This window comes from Megalobrama amblycephala, linkage group LG19 (assembly GCF_018812025.1).
Source record: "Megalobrama amblycephala isolate DHTTF-2021 linkage group LG19, ASM1881202v1, whole genome shotgun sequence".
NCBI classification, from domain to species: domain Eukaryota; kingdom Metazoa; phylum Chordata; class Actinopteri; order Cypriniformes; family Xenocyprididae; genus Megalobrama; species Megalobrama amblycephala.
The window spans coordinates 26,200,671-26,213,489 of NC_063062.1; the positions used below are offsets into that span (position 1 = coordinate 26,200,671).

General features: G+C 35.6%; 1 protein-coding gene across 6 annotated transcripts in view; it reads left to right on the forward strand.

The window, feature by feature from the left end:
* The window catches only part of cntn5 (contactin 5), a 405,703-nt gene that overhangs the window by 66,690 nt on the left and 326,194 nt on the right, over positions 1-12,819 (forward strand). For 4 of the 6 annotated variants that reach the window (XM_048168025.1, XM_048168027.1, XM_048168026.1 and 1 more), the window contains one exon: positions 9,038-9,130. The exons of the other annotated variants lie outside the window; for them this stretch is intronic. In XM_048168025.1, coding sequence (XP_048023982.1) covers positions 9,084-9,130 — 47 coding nt within the window. In that variant the 5' untranslated portion in view covers positions 9,038-9,083. Of the gene's footprint in view, positions 1-9,037; positions 9,131-12,819 lie in introns of those variants that run through there. 6 annotated transcript variants of the gene reach the window in all.

A 12,819-nucleotide genomic window follows, 5' to 3' on the forward strand; every position in this document is an offset into this window, starting at 1 on the left:
CGTTCCCTTTTTATTTATAATGATGTCGCAGCTAGCAGATCTCTACACAAAAGCTGCGCACGCTCGTTTACTCTTTAGCTCCGCCCACGGCACTGACGGCAGGAACGCCTCCAGGATCTCGGCTTTTTTCGGAAAGACTCGGTACAGCATATCTGTTTTCATAAATATGATAAAACTAAAGGCTTTTCGGAGATATGAAGGATGCATTGTTACTCTATATGTACTCAAGATTAACATGAGATTGGCAGAAACTGTGTGTGATACCCCCCTTTAAATACTCACCCTCATGTCGAACACAAATTAAGATATTTTTGATGCATTCCGAGAGGTTTTATCTGACTTTGATATTGTGGACAAAAATGTTCAATTATTAAAAAGAATGAAGCAGTGTTGTTATTTTTTCTCCCCAAATATATAATAATAAAAATGTAATTTAATAAATAAATAAATAAATATTCATTATGAATATATGAAAATATCAAAAAAAAAAAAAAAATAAAAGTTTAATAATTCTAAAATTGTCATATGGTGTAACCATCAAAAATTAAAAGAAGATATTTTCCTTACACCTTAAATAGATATAAGTATACACTAGGGGTGTAACGGTGAATGTTCATGCAGTTAGACGTCGAATATAGTCGCAGACAATCCACACTCCAATCCAAAAGGGGATGCGTACAGTAATGCTTTATAGCCTAACCTATTTTAACCAGCATTAACCACCAATAATCGCAATAAGCTCTGTGTTTTGTTACTTTCGATAAGACTCTCGTGTCGTCTTTCAATTTCTGTCCATTTTATCATGAAATTCAATCAATAAATGTTGTTTTGTTGTGGCGTGACAGATCACTGTATATGCGCCTCAGTTCAAACGGCAGCATGAGTGCGAGTGAACGCGATCATCCCATCCTCTTCACTACTACAGAATGAACATGAATAAACATGAAGGTATGTTAAAAGATACAGTACAACTTACTGAAACGTATCATATCTCATGTATTCGCTCAATAAATGTTTCAACCGCGGAAAGATGTCAGTAAAACGGTTTGTAAACAATATGTCACATAGTATTACATTTACCTCAGAAAAGCCATTCAGTGTCAACATCTTCTTAGTATGCTAGAGAAATGAAATGTTTCGCTAAATATATGCACTATATTAGCCTATATATTAATTATATTCTACTTAACCTGTTAGTTAATGTAAGGTCTAAATAAATCCATCATGAAAACAAGTTATGACAGCCACTGTGTAAATGATTATATTTCAACAACGAATTGGAGAAACAGAAGTTAATGCAAAAACTGCCTTATGTGTGATTTACATGCTTATAATACATACATTCTTTTTTATTATTATTTGAGTGTTGATGATTATATCTAAAAATAAGGCTCCCTATAGTTTACAGAGACACAGTTGGTTCAGTGAAACATTGTTTAATAAAAAAGAGAAAACATTTTTTCTCACCCTGCTGTACCGAACCCGTACCGAACCGTGACTTCAAAACCGAGGTATGTCATTTTTGTGTACCGTTACACCCCTAGTATACACATCTTAAACATTTTTTTTAAATGTATTTCAAAATAAGTACATTTATATTATCATTATGTATTTATTAATTTATTTACAAATATCAGGAGGGTTTTCAAGAATCCTCTCTATGATATCATGTCCTGTTTTATGTGAGCTTGATTTGCAGACCAAAAGTTTCAATGGATAAAAGCAATAAAGCATTTTCTTTTTTCCCAAAAAATAATTATAATTTACAAAATATTTTTTATTCATTATGAATATGTACTATGGATATATGAAAATATCACTCACTCCTCTGTAATACTATAGGGAAAGTGTGTTCTTTCGTCAGAATTCTGTTTATCCAAAAGTAATAAGTATGCATATCTAGTTTTCTTGCTACTAAGTGCCTTAAACAAAACTCTTGAGTACCTTTCAAGGACCTGATGCCAGTAACCAAACTCTGACAAATCCAATAATCCTTCATCAAAAGCGCTCATTGTATCAACCCGGTACCTTGTAAATGCAACTTAGTTTCCAGGCGAATCAGTGCCAACTCTTGGGAATTGAGTAAAGCCAGCCAATCAGATTAGAACTGCCGATTTTCTGCCAGCGCTTGCCAGTTTTGTGTGCAGTATGCGTCAGATGGCCAGTGAACGAACTGTGGGCGATCTGTGGGTGTGCTGTCTGAGGTTGAGTCTAATACTACAAAAGCCTGTAAGAGGAGAAATCCATGTAACTTTGAAATCATATACAGTAAAAGCAGTTACTCTAAACAGTTTTCGTGATTTAAACTCATCCGTTTCATAACAAGGTAGCCAGTGTCATAATCTGTCATACTGTTTACTAAGGAGAGATAAGGGGGCTTTTAGTTTACGTTTTCTGACCTGGGAGAGGTCTAGTAGATTTTTATCTAATGGAAGTACAACCTCTTTCACTCAGACATGGCCACAGGCAGAGTTGGGTTACCTCCTGATGAAACAGCATAATGTGTCCGCAAGCACTCAAATCCACCCTGTACTCACTTTATAGATTTCTGGCCACAGGATAAAATTTATGCTGGAGCCAAGATACAGTTTCAGGAATGTCATGGTTTATTTATTTATTTAATTTCTCCCTGAACCATTTAGGGTGACCAAATTGACTGTGAAGCTCTCCAGTCCTATAGAACAGCATAAATTCAATACATTGGGAAAGAATGGGATGAATTGGATGCAGACAATCAAATCTGGGGCACCATGGAGACGGTACATTCGCCGTCGTTCCAAAACTGCAGGAAATGGGTCAGTGGTGCACGAGGGTTAAAAGTAAATGAATTCTTGGAGGAGAGTCAACAGTAATTCCGGGGATGGGGTTTACGCTGGGCTTATTGATAAATCTGGCGCTTTCTCTTCTCTGAGGTGCCAGTCGCTTTCACCTGGTGTGGCCTTGTTCTCAAAGCCCTGAGAAAACACAAAGCATTATGGGTACCTAAGAGCGCCAAACTGCACGGATAGTGTCACCTGTCATGGCAGGATAGCATATTTTATCTGTCTCTCATTTTACTACTTACCTCGCCCCATTTTTCATATATGATATATTTTGGAAAAGCATTAACCTCATTAGAGAAAAGCTGTGGGGATCTGCCACCAACCTTGTATGAGATTTCAGCAAATGTAAATTGAAAGCTCTTGTTCTAATTTACCAATTTACAGAATGACAAATTGTGCTCCATCTGTTATCCTCATTTAAATGTATGTAAAATTATAGTAATTCAGATAATAATTTCAGACTTTGTTGAAAAATATCAACAACTATCATTTTTTTTACTTGTCCCTACTAACATAATATATATATATATATATATGTATATATATATATATATATATATATATATATATATATATATATATATATATATATTATGAATATATATAGAACAAACAGGCCAAAGTGAAGTTCATCTGTTGAGTCCGTCAAGGTGAGATCTCCACTGGTGAAAACATGAACACACTGGATAGCCGCTTTATAGTAGAAAAAGAAGTTGTGCTTCTGAGGCACTGACACTGTTTTTCATGTTTGATACTGTAAAGCTGCTAGCTTTTACGAAATCTATTGAATAAAATGCCATATCAATAAATGTGACATGACACTGGTGTGCTAATTTGCAGAGCTCGTGTTAACATACCCATGCAGGGTTGTCGCCAGAACATATAGAATTGGGGGGGCATTTCGTTTTCATAGGGGGGGCACACATTTTTATGATCTGAGAAACAGATCCAAAACAATAACATTCTGTATTTATTATTACTGAAATAGACAAAGTTCTTTTGCATTATGCCTATATACTTCACAAACACGAGGCACACAAGCATTCAATTCCTCAAACTACACAATAATAAAAACGGTATCAAATAGCAATAAAAATATGTAGCCTACATCTGTAGTGTGTAGATCTGAAACAAAGACTTTTAAAATAGTTGAAGGTGGACTTCGCTGAAAAAGAACTTCACTGTGAGTATATCAGGGCCTTTACATTATATGATCATGCTCTTATTCACGCAAATGTTTTTAAACCATTCAAACGAGAATGCACTGTCTGTGGATGTTGTATCTCTGACACACACACACACACACACACACACACTTTCACGCTTAAACAATAACACACACAATTTTGTCAAAATGTCAATTTTGTCGATTATCCTCATAGAAGCAGTCTTAAATAAGTTAAGTAACATCTTAAATGAGGTGCAGGTAAATATGGCATTAATTATAATGGGTTTATATGAAGATTGTTTGAAGTTCACTTAAATTAAAAGTTAAAGCCTAATCGATAGCTTTCAGTTAAACTGTAATGTTGAATGTCTATAATTAATATTCAAAAAATCAATTGTGTACATCAGTACCATTATTAGTATCAATGATAATGGCCTTCATTCATAAAAAGATGCCATTAAACAAATATTTAAAATATACTGTCTGTAAGTTGTTTGTACATAATTTGGAGAGTAATTGTGAAATTATTACAATATAAAAATATTAAAATTCCAATGTTTTTAATCGTGATTAATCAGCATTAATTTGCATTGGATTCTGTTTTTTTAAGAAGAATATTGTCTTTTCATGACTCTTTTCTGGTCTGTCTTAATCATTCTGCCGTTTCGTTTTGTAAGGTACCACAAGTTTTATTCACTGTGGCACTGATTGCTGAGTGGTAATCTGCTTGCATATATTGCCGTCGGCATTGCTAATGTGTTGTGCGGCAGTTTGTCTTATCTCCCAATCCATGTAATTCTCACCCGTGAGTATCGAATCATCCCGAGAGAGTTCAATCGTGTGCTTAAACTCCACAGATTCAGCGTTCCTGACAGAAAGCTTACCGATCACTCTCGTCTACTGCAGACAGATGATGCGTGATGACTATTACAAGATTGCATCAGATTTTAACATAATTAAAAACATGTTCAGCCAGAGGGAATTGGTCTGCAATTATTTCTACATTTGTACAGAAATAAAGAATAACAGAAATGCTCTGACAGTCATGTTTAACTCTTCAGGCAGAGTGTAATGGGATGGAATAGAGGCATTTATCCACTAAACACATCATACTCTTATCACAATCCTGCTCCATAGTTAACCTCGAGATACAGTGGTTTCAGAAAAGCATTAGGACACTTAAATCAAGTATCACTGCATTATCAAACCAAATGTTTTAATACTTTGATCTAATACAATGACATTTACATGTTCTGTACAAGTGTGACTTAAGTGTCCAAATAGTTTTGGGTCCTCTGTAGTTAATTCCAGGTTTTATCAATTACTTATTTACACTAATGGATTAAAACATTTGAGTTCCAATGAAATTACACACATTCAGAAGTTTTTTTTTTTTTTTTTTTTTTTTTTTTTTTATGCGAGTCATGCATGTGATCTAATACTAACAGCAACTGTGTTTATTTATTTATGACCTTTTTGGCCACTTTTATTGATAGGATAGTGAAGAGAAGAGGGAGGAATGGAATCTCGAAATATTGCAAAATTGATTTAAACTCAAATCACCCGTATGAATGCCACGGCTCAATGCACCAGAGCATGTGCACTAGCTCCACTATAACCCATACCACAGCAAAATGCTATAATGATTTATTTATGAAGTTCATAAATAAAATATTATAAATAATAAAATGATATTAAAGGGTTAGTTCACCCAAAAATAAAAAATTCTGTCATCATTTACTCATGTCTTTCCAAACCCGTTAGACCTTCGTTCATCATTCAAATTATGACAAAATTTTCATTTTTGGTGAACTAACTCAAATTTTTAATTAAAATGTTCATATTAAGTTATAATTTAAAGTATTTCTCAATTAAGTAAACATTTCAAGTAATTATGTCAAGTAATTATTCAACTAAACAGTCAAACAGTGGGTAGTTTTCTTTTTTTTCTTATCAGTATTTTTGTTTAATTAATATTGTAACATCCCAACCTGAGGTTACCCCTCCTAACCACCAGAGGACGCCCTCACCAGAATATTGAACTTTCTTCTCAGTTCCTGTCACATGTTTATTAATTCCTATTCAAGTAGCTTAGTCCCCTCTGCACCTTGTGTATTGGATTGTATATTGGACTGCTTTCTTGGTGTTTGACCCTGGACTCTGTTACCTAGCTTAGAAACCTGATATTCACCCTGTTACTACAATACATCCCTGCTTCTGGATCATTCGACTCTCCCTGAGTCTGCCATGCTACAAATATTAATGACATATAGACAGTTCAGTGACATTAGTTAAACCTAAAGGGTTAGTTAACCCAAAAATGAAAATTCTGTATTTTATTACTAACCCTTGTGTCATTCCACATCCACAAGACCTTTGTTCATCTTCAGAACAAAAATTAAGATATTTTTGATGAAGTCTGAGAGGTTACGGTCTCTCCATATAGATCCAACTCAACTACCACTCCAAGGTCCAGAAAGGTCGGAAAAATACATTATTAAAGGTGCCGTCGAACGTTTTTTTACAAGATGTAATATAAGTCTAAGGTGTCCCCTGAATGTGTCTGTGAAGTTGCAGCTCGAAATACCCCATAGATTTTTTTAAAATTAATTTCTTTAACTGCCTATTTTGAGGCATAATTAGAAATGCACCAATTCAGGCTGCAGCCCCTTTAATTGCTCGCGCTCTCCGCCCCCTCCTGAGCTCTCGACTCTATCATTGCATAAACAAAGTTCACACAGCTAATATAACCCTCAAAATGGATCTTTACAAAGTTTTCGTCATGCAGCATGTCTAATCGCTTAAGTATGGTATTTATTTGGATGTTTACATTTGATTCTGAATGAGTTTGAGTCTGTGCTCTGTGGCTAACAGCTAATGCTACACTGTTGGAGAGATTTATAAAGAATTAAGTTGTGTTTATGAATTATACAGACTGCAAGTGTTTAAAAATGAAAATAGCGACGGCTCTCTTGTCTCCATGAATACAGTAAGAAAAGATGGTAACTTTAACCACATTTAACGGTACATTAGCAAAATGCTAACGAAACATTTAGAAAGACAATTTACAAACATCACTAAAAATATCATGTTATCATGGATCATGTCAGTTATTATCGCTCCATCTGCCATTTTTCGCTATTGTCCTTACTTGATTACCTAGTTTGATGATTCTGCTGTGCACAGATCCAGACTTTAATACTGCCTTGTGTAATGCCTTGAACATGGGCTGGCATATGCAAATATTGGGGGCGTACACCCCGACTGTTACGTAACAGTTGGTGTTATGTTGAGATTCGCCTGTTTTTCGGAGGTCTTTTAAACAAATGAGATTTATATAAGAAGGAGGAAACAAAGGAGTTTGAGACTCACTGTATGTCATTTCCATGTACTGAACTCTACTTCAACTATGCCGAGGTAAATTCAATTTTCAATTCGATGGCACCTTTAAAGTACTCCATGTGACTCCAGTGGCTTAAACTCAATTTTATAAAGCGATGTGGGTGCTATGTTTGTGCAAAAAACATAATTTACCACTTTACTTACAAAAAGATTAGGTGTGTTCGACATCAGCTGCGGCTGAAAGTAACCGTGCAGGCGGGGAGGAGCTGAAAACGGAGACGTGAAGTCGGACACTTTCTGCTGATCTCGAATCGCTCTTGCGGTACTTTGATGTCATACGTCACAGTCACATGGCGTCAGCCCTGTCTCAAGTCGGACAAAATTTCTTACCAGCATGCACTGCTTCAAGTCAGCCGCCGATCAGTCTGTGCGACGCTGCATCAAGTCGAACAAGCCTATTAATCTGCAATGCACGTTCATGAGAGCTTCACGACGCATGCATGTTGTATTCAGATTTGCACGTCAACTCAATGCACAAGTGTGAGTGTTCACAAGAGCATCACGAAGCATGCATTTGTGTTCACGCGAGAACTGGCATTGTTGTGTGAACACGCTTTGGATATTATTTTGTAAATAAAGTGGTAAATATTTTTTTTTTTTTTGCACAAACAAAGCACTCACATTGCTTCATAAAATTGATTTTGTCTTTTTCCTACCTTTCTGGACCTTGAAGTGTTAGTTGCGTGGATCTCTATGGAGAGACAGAAACCTCTCAGACTTCATCAAAAAGATCTTAATTTGTGTTCCGAGGATGAACGAAGGTCTTATGGATGTGGAACGACACGAGAGCGAGTAATAAATGACAGAATTTTCATTTTTGGGTGAATTAACCTTTTAAGCAAGCATTTGTCAGAGAAAACTTAGAGAAGGCAATTTCAAACTAAGCAGCTTTTTGTTAGTCAATACAGCAGGACCAACTTGATCCCGTTGTGAAATGTTTTGTTTGTCATTAGGGAAAAATCCAACACTATCTCACAACCAATTCGTATGTATTTTACGTATTTTACCTCACTCGTACTAATTCATACGATTTGTCTAAACCCCAGTGATGGGTAGGTTTAGGGACGGGGTTAGGGGTATGTCATTTGTACGAATTCATACGAATTTGGCAACTCGTATAATAACTATGATTTAGCAAAAAACGTACGAATACGTATTCGAACGAATTAGCCACATCGTAAAATATGAACGAATTGCCTTGACATCGGGTTGGAAAAATCATAGTCAACCCTGTTGTTTCATATTCTTCAGCAAAATACTTGTCATGTCTAGTCTGTCCATTGCAAAATCTGCATAGGGAAATCTTTTGCCTTCAAGTGAAATTTGCGATCACATGGATTGCTCTTTTTATATATTATATATATATATATATATATATATATATATATATATATATATATATATATATATATATAAAAGGTAAATGTCATTTGGCTGCATTTACACCATAAGATCTAATGCACAGATAGGATATTTTGACACTTTTTTTTTTTTTTTTTTGACTTAAAACATAAGAGAATATTTACTTCAAACAGAACAAGAATTTTGACCAAAAAGTGCATTTCACAATATTAAAAGCCTGAAATATTAAACACATAAAACTAAACATTCACCATTGGGACTTTTTTTTTTTCTTTTTCAACAGGTTGGACCGTAATCACACCAAATCAATGAAATGCTGTTAAGAAGCAATGTGTACCCAGGAGATAGAGGCTAGTTGTTGTTCTGCTATTTTCAGGTGAATGTTTGCATACACCCATTTCCCAGAGTTCTCCACTGGGTGTAAGTGAGCTGGCACATTCAATAGAAGACCAAAGCATGTTTCTCTTTCATTCCATCTGAATCCAGCCATTTCCTCAGCCTCACACTCGCACAGCTTCTCTCAAGAGACCAGAGCGGTTCAATCCTGGATGATTCTCTTTGAATTCACCTCACACACTTCTATTTTCAGGGCCCACCTATGTTCAGCACCTCTAAATGGCTTTGGAAGGTTTGAAAATAAAAACATCAATATGTGCGGGTCACAAAGTCAGCCTTATTTTGAAGGCACAGGCTTTTTACCGGATTAGTCATGGCGCAATGGCGTTTCCAGTGTGCCTTCATTATTGATAGCTTGGCTATAGATGGTAATTGTTATGGTTATGGAATATAATTGCTGTAATGATGATGATGATGACATTAAGAACTGTGATGAATGGCCAAAAGCCCGCAGACAAACGTCATGCCAGATAATGATGTTTAACACTAATGAATCTGCTGGTGTGACACCTAGGCCGCGTGTCGCTGGTTCCAGCAAGTGTGACACTGCAATCTCCCGCTTCTTCCTCTGATGATAAGTAGAAGTCATTAGGTTGTCATCAAAGGGGAAGGACATTCTCCAGTCATCCTTCGTCTGCTTCTCCTTAATTGTGTCTATTTTTGGCTGCTGGTTGACAGCAAAGACATTTCTCTCATTTACTGCCATCACACTGAACCGCCATTGCGCTTAACAAAACATTTAAGGTAGGAGCGGCCCTGATTACTTAATGCATGTGCTGTATACATAACTTTGATTATTTTCCTTATATGGTTTTGTGATATTGAAGTTTCGACTTGAATGATTTTATTAAACAGATCTGACTCTGAATTGTGTTTGATAAGGCACGTTTGAAGTGGAATATATTAATGAGACAAATTGCAATGCTGCCTGGCAACCACAAACGACCCCCAGTTAGGCCACTTTACTAAATTACTTGGCAGAGGAATTGTTTATTCCAATTATTAATATTAATTAGTGCTGAAGCTAATTACAACAATGGATTACTTTGATTTCATTTTTCTTTTCATTGGATAAAAAAAAAGCATAATCTATTTCTTGTATGTTATTGAAAAAAGAAACCTTACTTCACATTTTGCCCAGTGTTTTCCTTCTAAACAATGTGTGAATTTGAAGGCTATATAAACAAAAATAAATGTATGAATGTGGGCTATACAATATGCATATACTATACATGTTACAGTATAATTTTGCGGATTGCTTTTCAATAATTAAACAACAACAACACAGGTAGAAGCAGTAGAACAGTTAAAACACACACACACACACATGCACGTCTATATTACTAACGGGACTGTCACTCTACACTGGCCAAAAGGGGAGCAGTGTTTCTGGTCTTTTTTTCATAATATAACTTCAAATATGCATTAAAAAAAAAAGGAAAAAAAGCAAGCCAAGAGGGGACCTGCAATGCCATCGGCAACAGATCAAAAGCAGAGGCAGAGGATGCCTCTTATCGTTTACAATATTATTTGCCTTATTTAACACTCTCTTTATAGATATTTTGTATGCATGGTTACATAGTACTTAACAATTTACTTGTCATTGTTACCACTTCTCCTACAGATTTCTTCTGTATAGCTTTTCTATACCAACAAATAATACAGAATGTCATAACACTTTTGATGAAAACATCATAAACATTCTGTTATGGACATTACAGGAAAGTCATTTCTTTAAGAAATACATTCTTTGTTGTGGCTTCATACTTACAATATACGATCAATCCACATATCCCATTTAAGCTTATTGTCAAGTACACCAAGATATTTATACATTTTTGACTGATTGTATTGGCTGCCCACTAATTAAAACATAATTTCTGCTCTCTAAAATCAATAGACATTTCCTTTGTTTTGGAGATGTTTAGAAAGAGATTTGATTTTTTTTTTTTTTGCACCAATTTAAAAAGAATTCAAGGACTGGACAGTGTTCCTCCTGCCCATCATATTAAGGGTACATTTACATGACACTGATTTAAAAATAATAATAATAAATAAATAAATAAACAAAGTTTTTCTTTGTATACATGACAATACTGTCAAAAAATGACTAAAAACGCAGTATTATGCATTCCAGGTCAGTAGTTGGAGATGTCACTTTGTAACGAAAGACTAAGTGCCTGCGCACATATGCATTCTTTTACAGAGCACTTGCGCCAAACGCACATGCCTCTAGACTGCACATGTAATACGCATGTGTATGTCATCATCGTTTTCACAGATTTGCATTTTTGTTCATTACACAGAGATGATAACGGTATCATTTTCAAAAACATGCATTTTGGAACCAGTTTTCAAAAGTTTGTGTTTTCAGGCCGCCAAAATGCTGTTGCCATGTAAATGAACAGCCAAATTGCATGAAATGCAAAATGCATTTTTATTTTTTATTTTATTTTATTGCTAAATGTAAAGGCAACCAAACAGGTGTCACACTTTACCATCTAATAGGGGATCTTTTTTTTTTTTGGACATCATAACTCAAGATTTTATGTTTACTTACTTTTCTGTCTCTGAGACTTTCTCACTGCTTCCCAACATCTTGTTCCTAAATAGCCAGGACGCCTTTCTTAGTGAAGTTTGCATGTTGCTGTGTCTATGTGAGTTTGCTCCGGTTTGCTACACAATTCAAAAACATGTAGTATAGGTGCAGTGTAAAAATGAAACCAAACATTTAAATGTGTAGTCACAGGAAGAGCACTGGGCGAAACAAATCAAAAGTCCAATTTCAGTCGGCACCCATCTTAAGCAGAAATGTTACCTTTGACCTATGAAACCAAAGGTCTGTGGCCCACATTCTTTGTCTTGGGCAGAAGTGGAAGCGGTGGACAAGTTGTTGTCCGTGTGCATGTGAGAGAGAGTCCCAAGCCATGTAATGGGGAGGGTTGGGAAAGAACCTGTAATCTACCCCTAAAAAAAATCATTGCCAAGAAAATTAATGGATAGTGTATGGCAAGAGATGGCCCATAGAATCACCAAGAGTTGGATACGACTGAAATGGTTAATGAATTTAATTAATATAGCTAAAGGCTAAATGTTATCTACGTGTTCTCACTCCAGTAAAGTATAATGATATGCTAAATAAAAGCACTCCATTTAGCAGTTGATTGCAATAATTTATTATATATTTTACAATAGAAAAGCTCTCTGGTGAAAGCTTGTTTAATGGTGTTTTGTGTCATTGGACACAGTAGCTTCTCTACCTCAGGGAGTTACACAACTCCAAGAGCATCCACACTGACTTCATAAAAAAAATTGTCATGAAAAAGAGTTTACTTTTTTTTTCACTTGGGATTTTAGATGTTTGCAAGCAAGCTCCTCATAAGGGAATTTTACTAGGTGTTCCATAACAGGAAGCATGGTGTTTAAAGATTAGAAATCAAGCCACTTTAGGCCAAATGATACATGTGTGGCCCCAAGGATTGCTTTTTATCTCCTGTGTTATGTCATTGTATGCTTACAGTGGGCGGCATTAGTCATAACAATTGAGTTCCTACTGTATTTGGGTTATGAGGGAGGTCTACAGGGACAGAGATGTAGTGTGCGCTGCAAAACAAGTTTATACAGCCATGTACACATGCACTGCAGAGTTTTGGGAGTCACATCCTCTAT